The 26383-nt window shown below is 30.2% G+C and overlaps 1 protein-coding gene across 1 annotated transcript in view; it reads left to right on the forward strand.

Annotated features, from left to right (window-relative positions):
• The first annotated feature begins 2013 nt into the window (after positions 1–2013).
• The window catches only part of LOC111628573 (late secretory pathway protein AVL9 homolog), a 43650-nt gene continuing 19280 nt past the window's right edge, over positions 2014–26383 (forward strand). The window contains exons 1-7 of the mRNA XM_023372396.1: positions 2014–2114; positions 2659–2668; positions 3595–3823; positions 8539–8618; positions 11474–11543; positions 16156–16697; positions 16767–16832. Of these exons, the coding sequence (XP_023228164.1) occupies positions 2014–2114; positions 2659–2668; positions 3595–3823; positions 8539–8618; positions 11474–11543; positions 16156–16697; positions 16767–16832 (1098 nt within the window). The remainder of the gene's footprint in view (positions 2115–2658; positions 2669–3594; positions 3824–8538; positions 8619–11473; positions 11544–16155; positions 16698–16766; positions 16833–26383) is intronic.

Here is a 26383-nt window from a genome sequence, read left to right on the forward strand (position 1 = left end):
TTTTTCCATGTTGAGGGGGCGATTAGTAACAATTTATATTTTGGAGGGGGCGAAAAACAATTTTCTGGGCAATATAGTAAAACATTATATTAAGAATAATTAGATATTTTATTCGTTATATCGTACAATAATTAAACAAATAACATTATACTAGTCACTAGTCTATTCAATGCAGTATGAATTTGGCGTTAGCCTTGGCCCTGGGCATCGGAATTTTGAAGTGAAGGGGCAATACTATGTAATGGTTTTATTGAAGGGGGCAATACTACGTTAAAGGGGGTGACGATTCGTTAGAGGTTGAGAAACACTGATCTAAATTGACTAAATTTGATATTTAATCCATTTAGAATTTTTAAGTTATTTAAATTTTAATGTAATTCTTTTAATAGTCTTGCATAAATACTATAATTTCAATATGAATAATGCAGAGATTATCTGTGCCATTCAAAGAGAAATAACACAATGATTGCAAAGAAAATTTTCATTGATCTTGAGCAACCAATTTGGTGTGGATTATACTTTGATTTTAAATTGCAATTATGAATTTATCCAATAGTTTTTCCTTTGTCTAAACTAATCATGTTTAAAACATCTGAAAAATTCTTTATGCACTGCATATTTATCTGTCAATGCAATTTTTCACCATTGGTATGTGGTACATGTTGTTTTTCCTCCTTGATTCAGCTTTTATGCATGATTGGATTGCACCAACAGACAGCTATTCCGGGGTTTTTTCCTGTCATTGTATTGTGGACTTAGAATATAGTTGTTTGTAGAAAAGGTTTTTATTGTTTGTGAATAGTTTGTTTTCTTGATATATTGGTTTTTGTACTGTAGTTCCACATAGCATCTTCATAGCTTGAGCATCAACCCTAAGTCTCTTATCAGCTTTAACTAGGAGCACATTGTTCTTCCTCATTTATTTCTTTTAATGTTATTTTAAAAAGACATGATGATTGTTGTGTTTCTCATTGTGAAATTGAATCAATGCTTTCCATGTAAAGTAATTCATTTTGCATATCACTTAAACTTTGGCTGCAAGTGTTTATTTGAAAATATTAATGAATTCCTGTATGTCTGTGTATCACATTGATTTTAATGTATTGTATCAGCCCACCTGATTGTTGTCTAATGTTACCTATTTGTGTTTCATAACATGCTTATATTTTGATGCTTGTGTATATTTTGATGTGTCTGTCTGTCATGTTTTTATTTTAATGATAGTATGTTACTTCAGTGACTACAGTAAACTATATAGTATTTTTTTTTTCATTAAATATAAATTTAATTGGCACTGCAAAAGGCTTCAATAACTTTCATAAAATTGATACGTAAAATGCTCTTACTTGAAATGTAGGTACCAAACAAATTCACTTGTGTATTCAGATCTAAAGTTTTATGGTCTTTAAAATTAATGTATACATGGCAGGTAAATTTGTATTTGGAAACAAACAAAACAAATATTTCATTTTTTTATATGAAGCTTTTATGCTGTGATTGTTGTAGCCAAATAGACAACATAAATTTGGCCTTGTTTTCTTTCACAAAGTCAAGTTAATTGATTGTTTTTACCAGATGATATGAGTATATTGTCAATCTGTGTAGACTTTTGGTATTGTGTGTGTAGACATGTGTTATTGATATTTAGACTAAAGGTAGGCAATGTTCCCATTTGTCAATGTACTGGGTGATTGTAATTAAAGTATTCATTCTCATTTAATGTTATCTAAATATTCTTTACTCCACAAGTGAGTGCATAGATAGACACTGGGCATCACTAGTGATTTGGTTTCCACCAGGATTTTCTTAATCTCATTCTCATGGACGAGATTAGGAAACATCAACTGAGTTACATCAACTTTCTCTGTACCTTCCACAGTGTGCCAAAGGATACACTCAACTGGTGTGACATTGCACATGCACTACTGGAGCCAACATCATTATCATTGACTGTTCAATAACAGCTATGGTAACATCTTCAACAACTTGTGAAGTGATAGGTTTGTATCCACAATGAGGTTGAACTCTCAGACATCCAGTTTCTTCAAACTGATTGAGTCTCCTGAATCTTGTGGAGTCAATGGTTCTTGGCATAAATTTGCCCTGGCTATAAGGTGAACATAACTGACCTAGAACATGGCCAATAAGTTAGACTGCTAAATATCATAATTTTGCAAAGACATAGCTTTAATAAAAATGTCATCTCTGCAAAGAAAAACTGGTTTTGCTGGTGATTGAACAAAACAGAAGAATGAATATGATTTAGTTTCATCCATATTTAAAATTGTGAAATATACTGTCTGCCATTTTAATTTGCTAAATAACCTTTTAGACAACAGTGATAAGAACATTGTGATCATTCAGTATATCTTGATGAAAATGTACATTTAAGAAGTGACAACATAATAGATAATAAGATTAATATATTATTTTCTAACCTTAAAATAGTCTAAAAAATTTTGATAATTGGTTCTGCTTATATTATATTGAATTTAGCTCTTGTAAAGATTCTAAGATATATGATTTATAATGCAATAGAAATATTTAAATATTTATTGGACAAAGAAATTTAAAAAAAAAATGTAATATTGCAAATAATATAAAAAAGATCTTGAAATTTTTATTTACTAATGTAAATGAATATTTTTATATTTTTAGGTGTTATTCAGTAAATCTCCAGTCAAGGATTTATGTGCTGTAATTTTATCCATCTGTTCTCTGTTTCCAGGTTAGAAATCAAAACATTTCTCATTAATATGAAATTTAATGTTTTAACTTAATTAATTGATCATAATTTTTAGACAAAATTTATGAAAGTACTGGGGCTATGTACTGCATCATTTATATTTGTATCTGAAATTAGGTTTCTTTCATGTAAAAAAGAAAAGTTTATTTAATTTATGGATTTCTGTTTGATTATTAGTCAATAGTTATAAATTTAAATAATATCATTTAATATTATCATTTATCAGATATATTTATTATATTTATAAATTTAAATAATATCAATTAATACAAAAATTATCATTTATTTTATTATCAAATCAAACAGTAATTGATGTATTGGTATTGTAATCCTGTTGTCCTCTTACAGTGATACTACATCTTTATTAATATACAAAAGTACTATCAGTACAGAGATGATTACTCTGTTCTTTTACACTCTGCTTAAATGTTCTTAAGATACTCCAACATATTTTAGTTTATCATCTTTTTCATTGGATTTTACAGGGATAGAATACACCCTATGCTGTTGATATTATGTCCTACTTATCATTTGTCATCCTGTCAAAAGTGGTCAAATCCGTTAATGCACTATCCTGTACTTTTCATTTTCTCCTTTAAGTGGAGTTTGATGAGTTAAGTGGAGTTTGATGAGTTTAGTTAAAGGCAGGCCCATTACATGAACATCTTTTGTTCTCTGACATTTTTTTTTCTTTTAGCTTGGTATTCCTCACCCCCTTTCAAATTGTTTCTTCTGAAGGTTATCCACCAAAAATTACAGTATACATCAGCTTTAACTAGGAGCACATTGTTCTTCCTCATTTATTTCTTTTANTATTACTTTATTAATTTATAATTTTTATTTTACAGAAATTGCTAAATAAAAGCTCTGACATTACCAGAGGATCTGTTCAGAAAAGTGTGTGTGTATTAAGTGTTCTACCTTTATATGGACTTATTCAAGCTAAATTAGAATTGATTACTCATGCTTACTTTGATGAAAGAGATTTTAGCAAAGTTTCTCTTTTGGAAGAAACATACAAAAACCTGAATGCATCTTTGTCAAGGGAAATGCTTAGTGGAACACAAGCATTTTTAGGTGTGATGAACTTAAGATTTTATGAAAAGTAGTTAAATTTTTATCATTGAAAATTTATATCTAATTTTGATTAAATACTTTTATAAATTTGTTAAAAATAGACTAACGTTATTTTAAAAATAATTCAAATTACCTAAGTTTAGCTAATAATAACAATGTTTATTATTAGGGTACTTTTGAAGTGAGTCATAAAGTTTTTGATGCAAAGCATTACAGATCCAAAGGGTGACAAAAGAACTCATTGAAGAAAGCCTAAAATCAGAAATTTTTAATCAAATTAAGCAAGGAGGGGAAGAATTTCCTTTCTGCTGAATCTGTTGATCTATAACCCTTTGCATCATGGAATACTATCATTCACTTTGTAAGTTTCACCTTTGTGTCAACATCACAGCATGGTGTTAACTGAATGGACATTACAGAAGAATGTCAGTGTACATTGGAACAAACTTATAATTCTCAAAAACTGGTTTGACATAAATATAATTAGAATAGATGAACAATGCTTCATCCATGTTTTGGGAAAGTAACTGAAGGTTGTTATTTCAAATTATTCAATCAACATAGACAATGGAGTGGGCACCCTTGGCTTACAGAACAGTTAAGCACTTGCTAAAATAGGTTGAAGATTTGGAATATTCTTTTCAAAAATAGCAATTATATCAGCCATTTCTTCACATTGTGTTTTTACATCCCAGTAGCTAATGATAATACATTATAAATTTAAAAATGTGGTATTTTTGCTTAATGTGTTTTAAATTTTTACACATTTTACATTATTTGTACTGCTTTTGTTTGTATTTAAGAATGTATTTGGACAGCCATTAAATGCTAATAAGTTCAATCTTTATTCTTATTTTAAAACATAACATCTTTTTATTCATATGATGTGAATTCTAAGCTGATGTTGTCATAATTCAGGATGAAAATGTTTCTTCAGCAATTAATTAGTTCGTTTCCTGAAGTAAGCATTCTTAATAATTGAATATTTACATCTTATTGTTCCAAATGTGTGTGAAGTAGTTAAAGTAACATTCTTATACAATTTAAAATAAGTAATTTCTGAATTTGAAGAAAGTAGTAAAATCAACTCGTATCTATTTTACCAGTGTGTATATCATCACACTTTCCAACAGTTACAAATGTTTTCAAACCATTACGGTTCTTCTTCAGGTAACGATCCCTAATGGAATGAGGTTCAAAGTTGTTATGAAATACAATCCAGAATGATGTCCCGACCCGATGACGTCACTACGGACTTGCGCATTATGCATGGTATGCTCTATCTTAGAGATTTATTTATCAGGGCCTGCCAGGCCATCGATAGAGCGATTTCATCCTTGTAGTTAATGCAATTACGTTTTTCACTCGTGTTTAGGTATATGTAGATCGCCTCCAGCCATCTGAGTTGGTTCATACAGTGGGTAGTGTGAATGACCTTTGCTTGAGAGAATATGGGTTCTATGTCAGGGTCCGACGAGTATACGACAAGAACTGTGTTGGTTCTTTCATGGTTGATATCCGCTCTATGCTCTTTGATCCGGATTACTAGAGGGCGTTTAGTTGATCCTATGTAGATCATGTTTCTATCACACCTGTGATTAATGATAGGGATGGTGTAGACGCCGGGGAGCTTATTTCGGTCTGGGGTGTCTTTTCCGTTCCTTAACAAATCAAAAATTGTAGCGCATCTTCTAAATGTAATACAGATATTCTTTTTCTTAGCTATCTCCTTGTATATGGATTTTAGTACCGGATTATATGTGATAGGGATGTGGCTATTAGGAGTAACGTTGGAGAGTCGGTGCCAGTTTGCTTCCTGCTGCAGTTTGCTTCCTGCTCCTACAAACATTGTAGCAACATAACACTAGCTACTTTAGTCAATTTTCAAAGTATACTGCTGAGTTGGAAAAATATGAACTTGATCATAACATTAAATGTTTTAATTATGTTCAATTTGCTAAGCTGTATGAGAACTACAAAAGTAGAAGATATTGTACAATCTTATTCTAATATGGAAATTAGTGATGTAACGAATATTCGGTTACTATTCGGTATTCGGCCTATTTTTCACTATTCGGCCGAATATTGAATATTTAATCATTATTCGGCCGAATACTGAATACCTAAAAACAGGAGTAAGAAATAACAAAAACACAGTAAATTAATCATTTTGGTATTTAGATTTAATGTTGTCGGGTTAGTGTTGTTTGTTTATATTTATTTATAACTTATAACATGCACAAAATAAAAAAGAAAATAATATTAGTCATATGTATTCACAATTTATAATTACAAAGATCAGCATACGTGCACACCTACTCGTTCGAGAATCGTCGCACATCTGAGGGTCTGGGCCTGCCTATCCTTCTTTGTAAGCGCTCGTCTTTTCACTTCCCTTTCTCTTTCCTCTATATATATCTATATAGTCCACGTATGCTTATGCATACATCATAATATGCGCTCATGATACTTCGATTCGTCACTTTTCCATCGTAGTTTTTCCATTTTATAATTACGTGACTCATAGTATGGTGATAATGGAGAAAAGAGACAGATAGGACGTCGGTATATGTCACAGTTATGATTTCACAGATTCGAGACAGCTTGGTAGCCCGAATGGTCTACTTAGCGTGCACAGGCTTTCGCCTGTGCACGCTAAGTGACTTTCATTACAAGCATTTAGCTTTCCGAAGTCTATGACAAGAATTGTTTGGCATTGACGCCCGCGAATTTCATGCCAATAAGCTGCTTCGACTTGTTTGATTATGTTATCAACTCAATTTCATATTTATTTTCACATTTTCTCTTTGCGGTCCTTCTCTGTTCTTTTTCCGTTATTTACACATTTAGGTCATTTCATTGTTATCCACATTTGATGTAATCATTTATCACATACTGCCATGATGCTCTTGTCTGTCTGCTACAACTGTCAAGAATTAACACGATTGGCGAAGCGTAGTGACAGCGGGCCAATAGAGAGCAGGATCCTTGCCATAATGCAGTTTGTGCGCCAATTTTTGTACATGTGTTAATCAAGCCGAATAGTTTGCCCGAATATTCGGCTATTCGGCCACACTCCTGGCCAAATATTCGGTATTTGGCCTGAGGCCGAATATACTATTTGTTGCAACACTAATGGAAATCTTTCTTAACATTAGAAAGACCATGAATTATCCATATGTTCACTTCATTAATTTACTGTTGTGGGTTGTTTTGACCTATGTATGAAAACAATGTGTTTATTTTATTGAAAATAAAGAATTATCTTATCCCATTTAATATTTCCTTGAATCTGTTTCTTAGATTGTATTGGAGAAAAAAAGGCAGAGCACATCATGCAGCACAAAGAAGATAGAAGCATATTTTTAGCACTGTAGGCTCCATGAGCATATAGAATTGTTAAAAATGCTCTAATTTCATTCAGCGATGTCTTCCAAGATATTTCTCCTAGTTGGCAATGTGCTTCTGTTTTGGTACATTTCAGGATGTTCTGGAGAATTAGTTCATTAGTCAAAAATCAGAAGGCACTTAGAAAATTACCTTTGATGATAGGCTGCTTGGTCAATGTGGTCAGTCTGGCTGGTTCATGAATAATGTTTCATTGCAGTAAGTGTCCTGGGTCTTATTGGTGGGATCTAGGACTATCCACATAGCATCATTGCATGCATATTCTGTAGATGCTTATGGTATATTTGTCCTGCTTGGAGTGGCTGTTCTAGTAATATTACTGTCACCACTATCAGCGAAATGACTATGTCCACATCCATTATCCATAACCACATCTTTCACTTTTATCTTGAGAAGAACTGTCAGAAATAGTCCTAGGATATATAGTTGATTCATGGGGTGGTGAGGATTGGCTTAATACTGACTCTATGCTATGGTCACTCAGTGGAGTGCATCGGTGGAAGTTGAAAAGTTTCATTTTTGTCAATATCTTTGTTAGCATTCTGACTGTTTAGATTTGTTATCATTGATGTCTTTGAGTGCATTTACTATATCTGACACACTAAGGCAAACTGCCATGATGATATTTAGCAGCAAACACTTATACATTACAGTATAAATGATGCAACACAGCAATATAAATATGATCAAAAACAGAATTGAAACACAAAACATTGACTCATAGGTCATAGTCAGTCAGTCTGTAAAAAGTGGGAAATCCCTGTCAGAGAAGGGTGGAGAATCCTCTCTCTTTAGAGAACTTAACCAGGTATTTTGCTTGCAGTCATGCAGTCACCATAGGAAGTAGTCATGGGTCAAAATGACCATGGTGATTTTGAGAAAAATAGTTTTTTGAAAAAATTTCCTTACATGCATATCTCCATAAAAAGCTAGGAAAAGTCAAAACTTTCAGACTCCTTCTGGTTCTTCTATAAATATAATTCCAAAATTTATAGTATTAATGCATAATGAGCATAATGGCAATCACATAAATATATTGTTTACAGCATTTATGAACATCATTTTTTATCTTGTAAATAGTCAAAATATAAATTTTTCTTGTTCTATTTCATTCGTATAACATTTTTAAAATTTAAATGATGGTATTTTTTCTTTGTTTTTCACAAAATGCTGTTCTGCAAATGGTTTATAAAATATATTTAATTAAAATTAATGTTTTCAAATACTTGTTTGAATATGTGAGATTTTTTTGTTTTAGATTATAATCAAGTTCTTACTAGAATACTAAAGTGTATTTATTATTTCAGGTCTTTCAGTACGTGATGTTGTTTTGAATTTTAAACATAAAGCAGTCTTATTATTTAAATTGTTTTTATTGGAAAGGAAGGTAAGAATGAAAAAATTCTCTTTACTATTAAATCTAATTTTTTAAATTTTGAACTTGTTCATTTATAATCATAAGCCTATACTGTCCATTATTTCAGGTTATAACCTGAAATATATTTTTAATAATAGTTTAAATTAATATTTAATACAGTCTAAAATTTGATTTTTTAAGATCTAAATCAGTGTTTCTCAACGGGGCAATATCGCCTCCATGTGGGCATTTTTCCATGTTGAGGGGGCGATTAGTAACAATTTACAATTTTCTGGGCGATATAGTAAAACATTATATTAAGAATAATTAGATATTTTATTCGTTATAACGTACAATAATTAAACAAATAACATTATACTAGTCACTAGTCTATTCAATGCAGTATGAATTTGGCGTTAGCCTTGGCCCTGGGCATCGGAATTTTGAAGTGAAGGGGCAATACTATGTAATGGTTTTATTGAAGGGGGCAATACTACGTTAAAGGGGGTGACGATTCGTTAGAGGTTGAGAAACACTGATCTAAATTGACTAAATTTGATATTTAATCCATTTAGAATTTTTAAGTTATTTAAATTTTAATGTAATTCTTTTAATAGTCTTGCATAAATACTATAATTTCAATATGAATAATGCAGAGATTATCTGTGCCATTCAAAGAGAAATAACACAATGATTGCAAAGAAAATTTTCATTGATCTTGAGCAACCAATTTGGTGTGGATTATACTTTGATTTTAAATTGCAATTATGAATTTATCCAATAGTTTTTCCTTTGTCTAAACTAATCATGTTTAAAACATCTGAAAAATTCTTTATGCACTGCATATTTATCTGTCAATGCAATTTTTCACCATTGGTATGTGGTACATGTTGTTTTTCCTCCTTGATTCAGCTTTTATGCATGATTGGATTGCACCAACAGACAGCTATTCCGGGGTTTTTTCCTGTCATTGTATTGTGGACTTAGAATATAGTTGTTTGTAGAAAAGGTTTTTATTGTTTGTGAATAGTTTGTTTTCTTGATATATTGGTTTTTGTACTGTAGTTCCACATAGCATCTTCATAGCTTGAGCATCAACCCTAAGTCTCTTATCAGCTTTAACTAGGAGCACATTGTTCTTCCTCATTTATTTCTTTTAATGTTATTTTAAAAAGACATGATGATTGTTGTGTTTCTCATTGTGAAATTGAATCAATGCTTTCCATGTAAAGTAATTCATTTTGCATATCACTTAAACTTTGGCTGCAAGTGTTTATTTGAAAATATTAATGAATTCCTGTATGTCTGTGTATCACATTGATTTTAATGTATTGTATCAGCCCACCTGATTGTTGTCTAATGTTACCTATTTGTGTTTCATAACATGCTTATATTTTGATGCTTGTGTATATTTTGATGTGTCTGTCTGTCATGTTTTTATTTTAATGATAGTATGTTACTTCAGTGACTACAGTAAACTATATAGTATTTTTTTTTCATTAAATATAAATTTAATTGGCACTGCAAAAGGCTTCAATAACTTTCATAAAATTGATACGTAAAATGCTCTTACTTGAAATGTAGGTACCAAACAAATTCACTTGTGTATTCAGATCTAAAGTTTTATGGTCTTTAAAATTAATGTATACATGGCAGGTAAATTTGTATTTGGAAACAAACAAAACAAATATTTCATTTTTTTATATGAAGCTTTTATGCTGTGATTGTTGTAGCCAAATAGACAACATAAATTTGGCCTTGTTTTCTTTCACAAAGTCAAGTTAATTGATTGTTTTTACCAGATGATATGAGTATATTGTCAATCTGTGTAGACTTTTGGTATTGTGTGTGTAGACATGTGTTATTGATATTTAGACTAAAGGTAGGCAATGTTCCCATTTGTCAATGTACTGGGTGATTGTAATTAAAGTATTCATTCTCATTTAATGTTATCTAAATATTCTTTACTCCACAAGTGAGTGCATAGATAGACACTGGGCATCACTAGTGATTTGGTTTCCACCAGGATTTTCTTAATCTCATTCTCATGGACGAGATTAGGAAACATCAACTGAGTTACATCAACTTTCTCTGTACCTTCCACAGTGTGCCAAAGGATACACTCAACTGGTGTGACATTGCACATGCACTACTGGAGCCAACATCATTATCATTGACTGTTCAATAACAGCTATGGTAACATCTTCAACAACTTGTGAAGTGATAGGTTTGTATCCACAATGAGGTTGAACTCTCAGACATCCAGTTTCTTCAAACTGATTGAGTCTCCTGAATCTTGTGGAGTCAATGGTTCTTGGCATAAATTTGCCCTGGCTATAAGGTGAACATAACTGACCTAGAACATGGCCAATAAGTTAGACTGCTAAATACCATAATTTTGCAAAGACATAGCTTTAATAAAAATGTCATCTCTGCAAAGAAAAACTGGTTTTGCTGGTGATTGAACAAAACAGAAGAATGAATATGATTTAGTTTCATCCATATTTAAAATTGTGAAATATACTGTCTGCCATTTTAATTTGCTAAATAACCTTTTAGACAACAGTGATAAGAACATTGTGATCATTCAGTATATCTTGATGAAAATGTACATTTAAGAAGTGACAACATAATAGATAATAAGATTAATATATTATTTTCTAACCTTAAAATAGTCTAAAAAATTTTGATAATTGGTTCTGCTTATATTATATTGAATTTAGCTCTTGTAAAGATTCTAAGATATATGATTTATAATGCAATAGAAATATTTAAATATTTATTGGACAAAGAAATTTAAAAAAAAAATGTAATATTGCAAATAATATAAAAAAGATCTTGAAATTTTTATTTACTAATGTAAATGAATATTTTTATATTTTTAGGTGTTATTCAGTAAATCTCCAGTCAAGGATTTATGTGCTGTAATTTTATCCATCTGTTCTCTGTTTCCAGGTTAGAAATCAAAACATTTCTCATTAATATGAAATTTAATGTTTTAACTTAATTAATTGATCATAATTTTTAGACAAAATTTATGAAAGTACTGGGGCTATGTACTGCATCATTTATATTTGTATCTGAAATTAGGTTTCTTTCATGTAAAAAAGAAAAGTTTATTTAATTTATGGATTTCTGTTTGATTATTAGTCAATAGTTATAAATTTAAATAATATCATTTAATATTATCATTTATCAGATATATTTATTATATTTATAAATTTAAATAATATCAATTAATACAAAAATTATCATTTATTTTATTATCAAATCAAACAGTAATTGATGTATTGGTATTGTAATCCTGTTGTCCTCTTACAGTGATACTACATCTTTATTAATATACAAAAGTACTATCAGTACAGAGATGATTACTCTGTTCTTTTACACTCTGCTTAAATGTTCTTAAGATACTCCAACATATTTTAGTTTATCATCTTTTTCATTGGATTTTACAGGGATAGAATACACCCTATGCTGTTGATATTATGTCCTACTTATCATTTGTCATCCTGTCAAAAGTGGTCAAATCCGTTAATGCACTATCCTGTACTTTTCATTTTCTTCTTTAAGTGGAGTTTGATGAGTTTAGTTAAAGGCAGGCCCATTACATGAACATCTTTTGTTCTCTGACATTTTTTTTCTTTTAGCTTGGTATTCCTCACCCCCTTTCAAATTGTTTCTTCTGAAGGTTATCCACCAAAAATTACAGTATACATTAAAAACCAAATGAAAATGCTGGATTCATCATGTTATAAATTTGGCTAAATAAATTTATAACATGATAAATTATATTTATATATATTATATATATATACAAATAATATATATAAATATAATTTAGGTTAAAGTTTGGCAATTAAGTTGTCATCTTGTATTACATTTAATAATTTAAATTAATTTGAGTCTTGCTTTGAATTGATATTTTCTGGGGTATTCTAAAGTTAATTTAATACTTATTAAAAAATATAAACCAAAATGGCAACCTTTAGTTTAAATTATGTACTATTCTTATATTTAATTAGTTATAATAAATCTGGTATGATCATTTGATTAACAATTTTTATTTATAAAAGTAATAGTATTGATAAAAAGTACAATATTCATCAATCATATGGCAAACACGTGAGTGGGCATTCAGATCCCAGGGATGGTAAAATAGAGTTATTAAACCATCTCTGGGAGGTCCCCTCACCATGGACAGGAACCCACATCAAGGGCTATTATAGAAATGATAAAAATATGAAGAAAAAGCATGAGGAGATATTAGACAGGAATGGATGATGTTTTGCTACTTGCTGTAAATATGAAATATACACAAGCTTACAAGGCATAGGACCAGCTCCATCAGGTCCTAAGTCTAATATAATCTTAATTATGTATGGGTGTGTGCATGTCACTACACATTTTACAATCTTTTGCAATTTATATTTTTCACTGATTCAATAATTTATAATTACTACAATGCATGTTCCAAAAAATGGACTGAATGGTTATAAAACAAACAAACACTTATCAAAAATTATTATTGGTTACAAAATGTACAGGTAACCCCTTTACTATGTAGTTGTCATTTTTTTTTCTCAAGCACTTTTAGTATTGTGTAACAAGCTTCTTTATGTCTTCTGTATAATATTCTGCCACCTGAAAAGTTCAACCAGTTCAGCACAGCTGTTTGCAACTCCTCAGTTTCAATTGTTGAGATGCAAGCCATTTCTTTAAGTGCAGGTAGAGGCAATAGTGATTGGGTATAAGGTCAGGACTGTAAGGGTGTGTCCAAACAGTTCCTATCCAAATTGCTGAAGTAGCTGAACAGTGGAGCAGCAGTGTGCAAGCATGCATTGCATGCAGAAAAGAGTTCATAACATTTTCCTGACAGAATTTCCTGGCTGACATCACCTCTTCCTGCAATGGTTTGCATCTCAACAATTCAAAGAAACTGAGTAGTTGCAAACAGCAGTGCTGTATTTGTTTGTAGTCTGTAGAATGTTATGCAGGAGGCATAAAAGAAACTTGTTTCATGATATGAAAAGTGCTTGAAAAAAACAATGACTACATAGAAAAATGAAAGCATTACATGTGTGTTTTGTAACCAATAAATTTTTGAAAAAGTGCTTGTTGTTTTAATAACCATTTGGCCCTTAAATATATATAATTGGTTTATAAATATACAAATAGTTTAATATATTAAATCATTTGTTTATATACTGCTTTTTACTTGTTTAATTGCAGAATTATTTATTGTGCCAATTTATTTTTAAATTCTTTTTAAAAATTTTTGTCAGTTTTTGTTATTTAGTAAGTTAGCGATGCTTGTGCTTACTATACTTATGTATTTTGAGTTTATCATTATGGCATTCTTCATATCTTTGCTAATTAAAATTGTAAATCTGTATAAACAAATAAATAGATCATAATAAAATAGGCTTACTTTATTATTTGTTAAAATCCTAATATTTTATAATTAACGTAAGTTACTTTTCTTTTCAATCTAGCCCCATTACTTTCTATTTCCACAAGCTACCACTGTTGTTTATTCAGTTATTTGCATTTTATTTTTCTGGTGCTAAATCCTTCAGTATGTTGTGAATTTTACATGGGATTCTCAAATTATACAAGTGTTACATTCTAAATAGGTTATGCATATTTTTAATCTTTGATTCAAATCCAAATGAATCATAATTTGAACCAAAGTTTTTCATTTAAACTAATAGTAAAGATTAACTCTATATATTAAATTTTTGTCATTTATGTTATCCAATTGAATTACTCTTTAACTTGGTTTCACTTTATCAATCATTAACACAAATTCTAGCATTAACAAATTAAATTATACATTTTCTCTATCATGCAATAAAACTCAGCTCCTGCTTGAATACAGCATTAACTTCTCAGCATTGGATAGTTATTTATGACTCATCCTGTATATTGAAACTATTTATAAGTAGTATAGTGCATATAATTAATAATATAAATAATAAATATTGTTAATAAATGCTGCCAGTATATAATGTTTAACATGGATAAAACAAAAACAAATCTGATGAGCTGAAGTTAAAAATTTTCAAAGATGTTTTCAAAAAGAAATCAATTCTTAAAAGATTCTTGAAAGCATGAGATGAAGAAAGAAAGATGTAAATTGGAAAGAAGGATGAAAGAATGAGTAGATGTAAACAAAAAGCCAATTTGAACAGATGAAAAGACAACTATTATACTTTGAATTGTTGAATTAAAGGTAAATTATGTTTAAAAATTATAGTTGGTAAATAGAAATGTGGCTATTAATTATATATAAGAGTTTGTTCAGGAAAATTATGTAATTCTATGGATTTTCTCTGAAGCCAGTACATCAAGAGAATAGTTGATGAATTTAACTCTTCTTCAAGGTGTTAATTGTAACAAATTTTCAAACAATTAATATTGTTTGAATGATGTTTAGATACAAATGTGAGAAGCCGGTGGCAAAGGGGAGGTTCCCTAAAGACTGCTTATTTGGTGACGGGTTGGTTAAACCCACTCACTGCATCACTGGATGGCTTAATAGGAGGTCTTAAAACAATTGAGTGGGGATTGTGATGAGTAAGTCAATAGGGTGTCCAAAGTCCTAGAAAGACAGGTAGACAGATTACAAACAACACAAAAGTTTAATATAACTAAATCTAAGATTACAAAATACTACGAAACACACAACTAAGCTACTCGTGTCAGCATGTTGCTCATGAGGTTCTTGGGAAATCATTCCCGTTCTATCTATGTTTAAGGAGAGAGAGAGAGAGAGAGAGTTTACATATGGGCTAACAAAATACCTCTGAGAAAGAGTTGATGTTCTTTATTTTCCTGGAGGAGTATATGGTGTTCTAAGGTGAGCTATGGTCTCTGTCATATGGTGGTTCTAGCCGGTATTCTCTATGGCTGAGTATGTCCTCTCTGAGGAGGTTTGCCCTGGAGATGTCCACCACAAGTCTCAAGTTGGAGCCTCTTTTATTCTCCTTAGGCATGGGAAAACCCATCAGGTAATCAGTTGTTTGGAGACGAATTTGCAGGTGTGAGATTAGAGGTTGCTGTCAATGACTCTAAGATGTCATTTAAAAAGGGAGCTGCTACTACCATATTTGGTTTGAGGCCTGTAAGAAGATTCATCCTGTTACTTGTTTGAAGGCTGACTTTCCCTTCTTTTAACAATAGGTTGTTATAATTTAACACTAGATTGTTAAAATTCTTTAATGGTTGTTGATGAAAAGGGTGGTATTCAATCCATTTTCTGTGTGATGTTTTTTCTTAACGATTGTGATGGAGAAATAGGCTAAAAATTTTCTTAATTTAGCACAAAATTGGGTTTGCCATCTGACACAAATATTACCATTAACAGTCAAAGAATGTTACTGTATTATGTGTATAATTTTGAATTGAGAATACATTTTGAACAGCATGTACTGATTGTGCAAAATTAGATATTTAAAACACATAATTTGAGAACCCCTCATCTTTATTATTGATAATTTTATCATTAAATTATACTAAAATTTTTGTGCATTTAAAAAATTATATTTTATTTCTTACATTTTAGGTATGATTGAAAAAGGGTTGATTGAAGCAGCAGCTAATATTACAAATAAACATTATTCATCTGAACTAAGAATGAGTAATGAACATGATTATCTAGAAGTTCATATTATGGAAAACAATAATGATAATGAATTAGGTAACATTTCTTCTAATTTAATAGAAGCAGAAAATTCTGAAATGGTTAGAATTGATAATAATCAACAAGTGAATGAAAATTATGGGAATTTAATTGTTGAAAGTGTGCAAAATACTTACCAATCAAAAGAAAGTTCTACTAATACTAAAATTAATTCAGAATTAGAAAAGAAAAATTGTAATTTATCTGTTTCTGAAATAACATTTGAGGAAGAAGATAAATTGCTTGATGAAATTGATGAAGTTTTATCTGACTGTAGTAAAGAAGAAAATGAAGTAGATAATTGTTCTAAAAATAGGGAAAAAAAAGAATCTGATAAAGTTCCAGAGTTGAGTGGAATTCAGAACCATAATGATTTAAAAATGAAGGATTTTAAAGAAATGCATGAAAATGAAAGTTTTGATAAGGTTAGCTTTTCAGTAAAATATGAAAATATGGAAAAGGATAATACTGATATTAAAATTAATGACTTACAGTTGTCGGATAATACTTTAATGATTGAAACTGATGACTGTGGATTTCCATTATCTATTTTTACTAAGGTATGAATTTTTATCTTTTATTAGTTCTATTGGTTCTGTTAGTTATACTTTTAAATTGATCTCTAATGGAAAAATGAATCAATGAAAATTTTTATTGGTCTACCGGTATCAATAAAAATGATCATATGAAATTAAACTACAAATTTTACTAATAAAAATTGAAACAAGTATTAAATTTGCACACAGCTTAAATTTAGATTTTTTTTATTACAGTAGTAGCACTGAAAATAGAAATAAAATAGATTTAACCAGATTCAAAACATGATTGTCCTCATTGTGAACATTTGAAAACTGTGATATTACTATTAGGAAATTTACTAGGAATTTTCTAACAGTTAAAAAAAATCAAGGAAACTTTTATGTTTTGCCTAAAGTTAAGAAAGATATTTATTTATTTTTTTGGAAATTTACAAATGATACAAAGATAATTTTAGAACGAAGGAATTTTTAAAGCTAAAAATTCTTTACAATCATTTGGCATTTTAACACTTCTCATAAACCTCTGGTGCCTGGTGACAAAATTTACAGGTAAACAAACGTTTTTGAGCCTTCTGAGTTTGCTTTAAGTTTTCTGCTGTCTTTTAAATGGAACATGAATCAAAGCTATAATTCAAATCTAAAACATTACATGCTTCAATGGACATATGAGGCAGTAAAATGTGCATTATTACAAAATTCAGTGGGCTATGCTTTCCATAGATAGACTAGATCTTATATTGCTTGCCAAGCATATGAGATTTGTTTTTCTTCTTTATAAATAATGCATGTCCCTCTCTTGTTGGCTTTAAAAATTTCAAGGGCCTTTATTTCTCAGATATCTTCATCTTCATGGGCTGTGTGTATCAGTGTCTCTTGATGGAATAAAGTTTCTATATTTATCAGAGATGTATGTGGCCAGGTCAGTATAGTTTTCCATTATTCTTGTCATATTGATGCCCCTTTAATCTTTGTTTCAAAGATCTGGTAGTAGATCCAATATATACTAGGTCACTACCAATCCTGTTATCCCTTAGGGGTATAATACAACTCTAAAACTTTATACGATACAGCCAAATTTATTATCCCAATTCAAACGTTTTCGGACATCTTTAATGCCCTTTTTCAAGAACGAACTAACTACAATCGAACTAACTAAAATCGAATACTGGCTAATTTGTATATGTATCCATGGGGCTTTCTGTGTATTTAGGGGATCTTTTCTATTTCTAAGTATTGTGTATATGGTTGGGTTCAATTTATACATAATGCATGTACCCTTGTCTGTTATTGTCTATAAATTGCATCTAAGTGATGCTCATATCTCACCACTATTTGGTTAGCATATGTTTGTTCCATTTCATTTGTGTTTAAATTACTAGCAGGGGAGGGCTCATTAAATTGGGATAGACATTTCTTAGCTAGGCCTTCAATCACTTTTTTGTGGAAACCATGCATCTTAGCAATTGAAGTAATGCATATTAGTTCATCATTCATGTCCTTGATCCTTGTACAATGTATGCATACTTTTTGCATGCTAGGCTCTGAATGCTGCAGCTTTGTACTGGAATGGGTCATACAAGTCCTCAGGGATATATAGTGGACAGTAATCTTGCTTATACTATAAGCTAGGTTACAATCATAGACAATGGCATGAACAGAAAAAGAACTCAAACTGCACTTTGGTACAATACAATTATACACAAAAATGAAACAAGCTGGATTAGAGGAAGAAAAAACATGCATAATACATTAGTCATACTCTATGCATATACTGTATGAAGGTTTAGAAACATTAGTGCATACACCATGTTTATAAAAAGCAGTTATACTAAATGCATGTCACATAGGAAATTCTTAAACATACAGTAGAACTCATCTATTAGAAAGTTCCTTTCTCCAGGAAAAACCCTTGTTAATAAACAAACTTTCTTTAGAATACAATTCTTCGGTCATCCAGGAATGTCTGTTTGCCTCATATTTGACTGATAAGTTTACCACGAAAACAATGCAGCATCGTCTTCTTTCCTATTACAAGCAAAGACAGTTTCTCACCAAGTGCACTGGCACCACAAAGGAAATGATGTTCTTTGGACCACTTGCCTCAAGCACATGTAGCATCTTTGAAATTGTGAGCCTTATTTAGTAATAGCTACCAAAATAGCCTCAGCTCATCCATGTTGAAAATGTCTGCTGGGAAACCAATATTACCAGCAGAATATTGGTTTCCCAATCAGCAACAACATTGCTTGAAACTGATGCATGCCTCTCCTTGATTGAATATCATGATTTGAAACAGTTAATCCAGTTTGTGTCAATCTTACTCAACTTATTTTCACTATATTATATTTTTCATGCAAATTCTTTTGCTTTATCTTGAAGCAAAGGTCTCAATATTTCAGCTTGGCCTACCTTCTCCATGCTAAAATGTTTGGGCTGCATGACTGTTGGCTTTCTCTTTCCAAGCTCAAACTCTCTTGCAATTTTATTATTATTTTTTAATGCATGAAATTAATGGCTCATTAGTGCTGAACTTTCAGCAACATTTTTTTTGCTTTCATTCACTTTTAAGCAACTACACAATTTCATATTTTTGTTTTAAATCCAAATCATGTGTTGGCCTCTTGTTTGCCATTCTTCACCTTTTCAGCTCAAGATCAAAAATTTAATACTTGCTACACAGCATAGCAAGTGAATGACATAAGGGGAGGCAGGTAAGGAAGCATTCATTGTCAAAACTTGCTAATAGGTAAACTAATTACATCGATGGTGCACGAAAATCTTGCCAATATGCAACTTACTGTCAAACTATTTTACATTAAAATGTATAGGATTTTGGGGATGTATTAGAGTATCTTGCTTTTAAGCAAATCTTGGTATTATGGGACTTAGATGAGATGAGTTTTACTATAGATACATGTATGAACAGCACATAATCACATTAGCAGTTTTTTTGTAGTTATCTGTTGGTTGACCTTGGTTTGGCATAGCACTAGGCATTGGTATTAATCAAATAAGATACAAATCTGCCAATATCATAAAGAGTAAAATAAATTTGAAAAAATTATGTAGACAAATATTTTAATGACAATTACATCAGTGACTTTCAAATCTATTACATAGATTTGAAAGTCACTGATGTAATAGATAGATATGTAATAGATTTGAAGTCATCTCAGCTTTAAAATATGAATTTTAAAATAATTTTTTTGGAGTTGTTATTTATAGAGAAAAAAATTATGCAAACTTATCTACTTACAAGATAGAAGTTTAAATAGGACTATACAATGATAGCAATTAAAGTGACACACAAAATGAACAGATGAGAACTAAAGGTATTGTGGTGCATGTGTGTCTCTGATGGTTTGGGAAAAAATTTCAATGGCAGATGAATTTCTGTGACACAACAGATCTATCACATTTTCTAAAAACAGTTTTGTGAATTTAGAACAAGAAATTGTTTGATTTGTATTTGCAAGTTAAAATTGACAGAAGATTTATATTGTGAGAATCAAGGGCATAGAAAGTGATCTATGTCACTTACTGACACACAATCGTTAGATTGGCTCACTAAAACTTTTTATAGGAGGGCTTGTTATAAGTAAAAGTGGATAAGGACTGTGAAGTCTCTATCAAATGTCAGGATAATGACACCAGTTAATCAAACTTATTCCACACAGATTAACATGCGTATCGAGTCATGAAGGAGATGATGAAATATGTTTGATTCAGATGACGTAAGAGACATTTCTTTAACAATAAAAACAAAAATTTAATGAACAAGAACTAGGTTATACAAAATTGAATCCTCAAATAAGACTATTGATCGAGAAGAGATCTCACAATTTCTGTTAAAAACATACTATCTTAAATCATGTGTCTTTTTGTCTTCTTCTTGTATCTTTGGTTCTGGATGAATGTTCTTATGTTCTTTAGCGGCACATAAATAAACCTTTTTCTTCACTGTATTTATTGACTTAATAATTCATTTAGGAGACTTCGGGAATCAGTTATGGGCATTGGTCGTATGGAGATGATGTGGAATACATCCTCCTCCTCCTCTTGAATTTCGTGGCGTACTCCCCGAATGATACAAAATTCTTTCTGTTTCTGATGAATTTTCACCAATCAGCATTTCGTAATTTTCACGTGAACAGGAAAAAGGGGATTTATCGAGGGGTTGACAATTCCCAGGGTGACTAAAATTTTAGGAGATAAGGGAAAACAAAAAGGATGTTCAACTTCTGTTGAAGGAAGTGACTTTTTCCAGTTTCCTTCGTTTTTGAAAATATAATTTTCCCATCAAAATCATAGAATATTTTCATCTAAAATTTTTCTATTTCAATTAATTTTTTAATTAATTACAGGTGTGGTTCGCATCTCACAATATTGTCACATAACCTACATTTAACTATGCTGAAAAGTTAGATTTGATGAATGGCATAAAGATTAATTTTATCATCACATCAACAAATAGTTTCAATAAATATACAAATGTTGTCGACCTTACATGAGCTTATTAATAGGCTGAAAACATTTGTATATTCATAGAAATTATTTGCTGGTATGAAGGTAAGGTTATTTCTTGTGTCATTAACTTACATTTGCTTTTAAATTTACTTTTAAGTGCACAACCTTCAGATTATTCACAGAAAATTATGGTAAAAATATTTTCTAAAGTGGTTAACTCTGTTTTATTTCTACTTTAAACTTTGGTACTGTAATAAAATTGTTTCTGTAAATTGAATACATCTGCTTGACTTTTGAATTATACATCAAATTTTAATTTAAAATTGAATGAAAATTTTAAAATCTTCATAGTTTAATAATAATATAGGTAAAACTTGTTAAGGGTATATTTTCATATTAAACCAATAAAAATATTTTTAAATTTACTGTAAAATACAGGAAATTTTCTAACTGATGAATTAATTTAAACAGACCAATATTTTGAATGTTTGATATAAGAAGGATTTTATATATGGAGGATGATAAATGATCAGTTACAACTTCACAAGTATAAAATACATTTAGAAATAAATTTGCTAATAGAGCAAAACTAAAAAGGTATGATACTTGTTTAATTTCTTCACATTTCTGTTGTAAATTTTTTATAATGATGTTGCAGTCTTCATTCTTGTGGCACTATTACCAGATATTAGCTAAGGCTCATATAAATTCTTATAAAAAATTGAAGAACAAAGAAAAGCTAAGCCTAAAACTTCAGTTTTTAATTAATAAGTAGAAATCTGTACATGGGATAAAAGTGGGAAATAAATGTTTTTAACAAGCAAAAAAAAGTTGCAGCACTGACATAAAAATGGCTGTAAAGTTTCTTTGAAAGTAGTCCAGTTGGCAAGAAATCACAGAATCTGGCAACTTAGTCCTGTATCAATTTGAAACTATCCATAGTTGTCGAAGAAAGTAATGTTCACAGTTTGAATTAGTATCCTTAACCAGATATTATCATTATTGTCTGTTACAACATGAATAACTGAAGTGCATAACTACGATGTTTGATTTTTTGAAATCTTGGATTCGAACCTGATGATGACTGTTGAAGATGGTAGAAAACGTTCGTTTTGAAATGAATAACTGAAGTTTGAAATACAATATTGAACCCTGTTTATGCATTTCTCAGTTGTAAGCCATTTGAAATTATATGTTAAATGTTTTCTTTACAGTACTTTCTTCATTATAAAATACTTCAGTTATAAATTTTTAATTTATATGATTTTGTACTTATACATCACAACTTTTGGGATACTTCAGCACTTTTTTTTCTCACTTATGCATTATTTACTTTGAAATGGAAAAATTTAAAGTAATTATTAAAGAAAAAATGAAAAAGCAATTTATGTATTTATTCTAGTTTAGTCTATGCTAAGAGTGAATCTCCAGCAAGTGCAAAATTCAGAGTAAATAATACATAATATATTGACATTTCCAACAAATTTTCCCATTTAGTAAATTGCTCTAAAAGAAAAATGTTCACTTTTCACATTTTGTAGTGTGAACCAATTTCACTAAATGAATAAAAATTGCTTTCCAGTTTCTCATTTGTTTTTACTATTTGTTGTGAGTGTGAGCTAACCTTTAGAATGACTCATGTGAATGGAGTTTCGGCTGAGGAAACAACTTACATCATATATTGGTGTACTATGTGACAACTCTATTGAAAAAAATAAGAAACAAAACTTGATCAATTTTTTAAAAGTTCAGTGGGTGATCGGTTAATGAACATAATCTGTTCCAAGACTTTAATCGCTATCCGAATTGTTTGTTGACTAATTATCAATTTACCATAGGTTTTTATGGGAATTTGATTAATTCATTCTGGAGACTACAAAAAATAAAAAATATAAATAAACGTAGTAAGAAAGTATATATGTAATAATAAAAATACATTTATACACGATCTTGCATTTTTATTAAATGTTTTTTCCGTTTGTGGGGGTTAAAGAATCTGTCCAATGTCAATTGCTTTTCTCTCTTCTTCAGGATTTTTCAGAAGTAATTAATAGCAATGTAACTGTAGAGATTCCGAAGCCTATTAACCTCATTCTGGTTTGGATGCCATTTGGATGCCCATTGTTCTGACATTTTTCCATTTCCTCAAAAGATCTTTAATTGCTTGAGACTTTTTGATATATCTTTCATAGCTAAGATTGTGTTTACTGTGGACCTGTTCAAGCCATACTGCCTAGCAACATCAGACATCATCTGCCCACTCTCTACCTTGGCTATTATATCTTGCTTGGTTTCTATGGTGAGCACAGTTCTTGACACTCCACTGTTTTTATGCTCCATAATATTATCAGTTTCTTTTTTAAAATAATAGGTTCAGAAAAGCACATACAAAAATTCAGAGAACAGAAATCAATTAGCGCACAAAAAATTATTTAAATGCAAGACCCAGACGAAATTTGAAATTTGGTATTAAAATGTTAACAAATACCCGATGGGACAGTTAAACTCTTGCCTTTTGTAAATAAACCCGATGCAAAACTTAACTAGTGCTCATCTGACAGTCTCGCAAAGACTATAAAAAATTATTTTTCAGAAAGGTAAACAAAAAGCTGGAATTACAAGGAAGAGTTTCAAAATTCGGAGGAATACTATCCAATAGGTATTGGGTTGAGCATCAATGTCGATGTCTCCATAGCTCCAAAAAGTTTCGAATTGTCACCTGAAGACAAGGGAAGACCAATTGGTATTCACTATTTTATATCACTTCTTTTTCTGTATATTCTGTGAAGTGTTCGTTAACTGATCACCCACTGTATATGACTTAATTTTACTGTTTCACTTTTTCCTTTATGTTATTCACATGTATGATACTTACAATAAATTGAAACTTTTTGTTAAGAATTACATGTACAAATTCAGTTATACAGTGTTAATTTGTTCTGTGCTATACTTTTGTGACTATTGTATTTACTCTGAAAACAATTCAACACTAGTTTCACTTGTACATTTTTCTCATTTATATATTTTTCTCGAAAATGTATAAATGGGGTTCAACTGTAAAGGAATTTACCTGAAGATTTTGAAATTTATTCATAATAATAATAATAATCCCAATCTCTGTATGTTTGTTTATTATATTTGCTGGGGGATCATCATTTGTTTGATATGAAAATTTCATAATAGGAATTATTCAGAATTAGGGAATTTCCTGTATTGGTTCTTTCCTTCAAAAATAAATCATAATAAGTATTCATTTGTGTATTATTTAATATTAATAAGAATTAATTATTTTGACTTAACAACTTACATAATTTAATAACATTATTTCTAATTTTTTTTTAAATGTTATTGAATATAGATGAATGTTGGATATGATATGTAAACAAATAAAAAAATATATATAAAATTATCTAGATTTACTTGATGAATATAGTTGTCATTCCATGTGTCAGATGCAGTTTTTGAGATATTCACAGTGAATAACTACAGAGTGCATGTAATTAAACTGACAGTACTTGGAATGTTGTGGGGGGCAGTCTAGTAGATGGATTGCAGTGGAATTTGATGAATATCTTAATGAGATCATGGGAGAATGAGATATGCAAATAAAAGTTAAATTTTGTGTCACCAGATGGTAAACACCAAAAATAAACAAAATGCATATCGAAGAGCAATAAATTTATAAATTCAGCAATAGATGCTAAAAGTATAAAATGATATGGTTTACAGTTGCATTAAGCATATCTTGCAAGATATCTGAAACATGCAGCTCAATCATTCTTTTCAGTTTGACAATATTTGCAACACTGCCTTTGTAAACTCAACTTTTTAAATAACCCCATAACCAGAAGTCACAAGAGTTGAGTTTTTGAGAACAAGGTGGCTAAGCATTTAGAAAGTTTTGTGAAATCTCATTATTATCCCTAAATGTGGTTCATAGCAATTGCATCATCATCTGTGCAACATGGGGTGGTGTTCCATCTTGCATGAAAGTTTTGGTGTCCAAACAACTTTTCAAGAGAGAATATCTCTTGCAAAGCTTGGATAATTTTGTTGCAAAGAAGATAGCATTCTCCATTTAGTGTCCAATTCATGGGGTCTTGTAACATTACCTCTAATAAAAAAGGGTCCAGTTATGAAATTTGCAGTTAACCCACATCATGCAGTAACATAATTTGAATGCAAGGGAACTTGCATGCTTACATTTTTTCTATCAGTAGGCTTTTTTATGTAGTTATGTCATATATCAGTCAAAAATGAATTTATTTATTTAAGCATCATCTTCCCCATTATCTCATTAAGACATTCATAGAGTCCTGCTGCAATCCATCCATCAGATTGCATTCCACAACATTCCAAGTACTATATCACTCTGTACATTTGTTATCATAATACCATAATATAATACTTAATATATATACCAGTAGACTCTTAGTAGACACTCTCAAGACCAAAACTTTGTCCAATGAAGACAGGTGTTTCTCATTTTTGTAGATTGTTTTTCTTTAAAAAAAATGCCATATATTTTATAAAATTCAGCAGTTTAAATAATTGATGCATGTGTGGTTTTGTTTTGTGAAAGAATGTAATTCTTTAATAAGAATAGAATTCAGAAATAGCCAAAGAATTGTCAAAGTTATATGGCTATTTTTATGCAATAATTAACAAATTTGGTACTAGAAATGATAACCAACATTTTGTACTAAATTTAATAATTAGAATTTAATTAGGAAAATCTAGAAAAAGTCTTGCTTAAAGAGGGACTTTCTTTTGGTTATTTCTGAATTCTATTCTTATTACACAACTACTACCAGGTAGGTGACTTAACTGATTATGATATCTAGGTTTTTTAAGAATAGGAAGTATAGGAAGTTTTTCACTGTCTGTAAAAAGCACTATCTGCTTAAAATAAAATTACATTAATAATCCTATTAGTATTCTGAAACTGGATATTTTATCTGCCATGTACAGATATCTATTAAATACAGGTTTCATTGTATGTATGGTTACATTTCACTCATCAATTTTAAAACAGTTGTATATATTTCATTAATATTAACATGATTAATACATACATTCTTTCAAATATTTTAGTATATATATAT

Source organism: Centruroides sculpturatus, unplaced genomic scaffold, assembly GCF_000671375.1.
Source record: "Centruroides sculpturatus isolate CEXI.00-Female unplaced genomic scaffold, Cexi_2.0 scaffold403, whole genome shotgun sequence".
NCBI classification, from domain to species: domain Eukaryota; kingdom Metazoa; phylum Arthropoda; class Arachnida; order Scorpiones; family Buthidae; genus Centruroides; species Centruroides sculpturatus.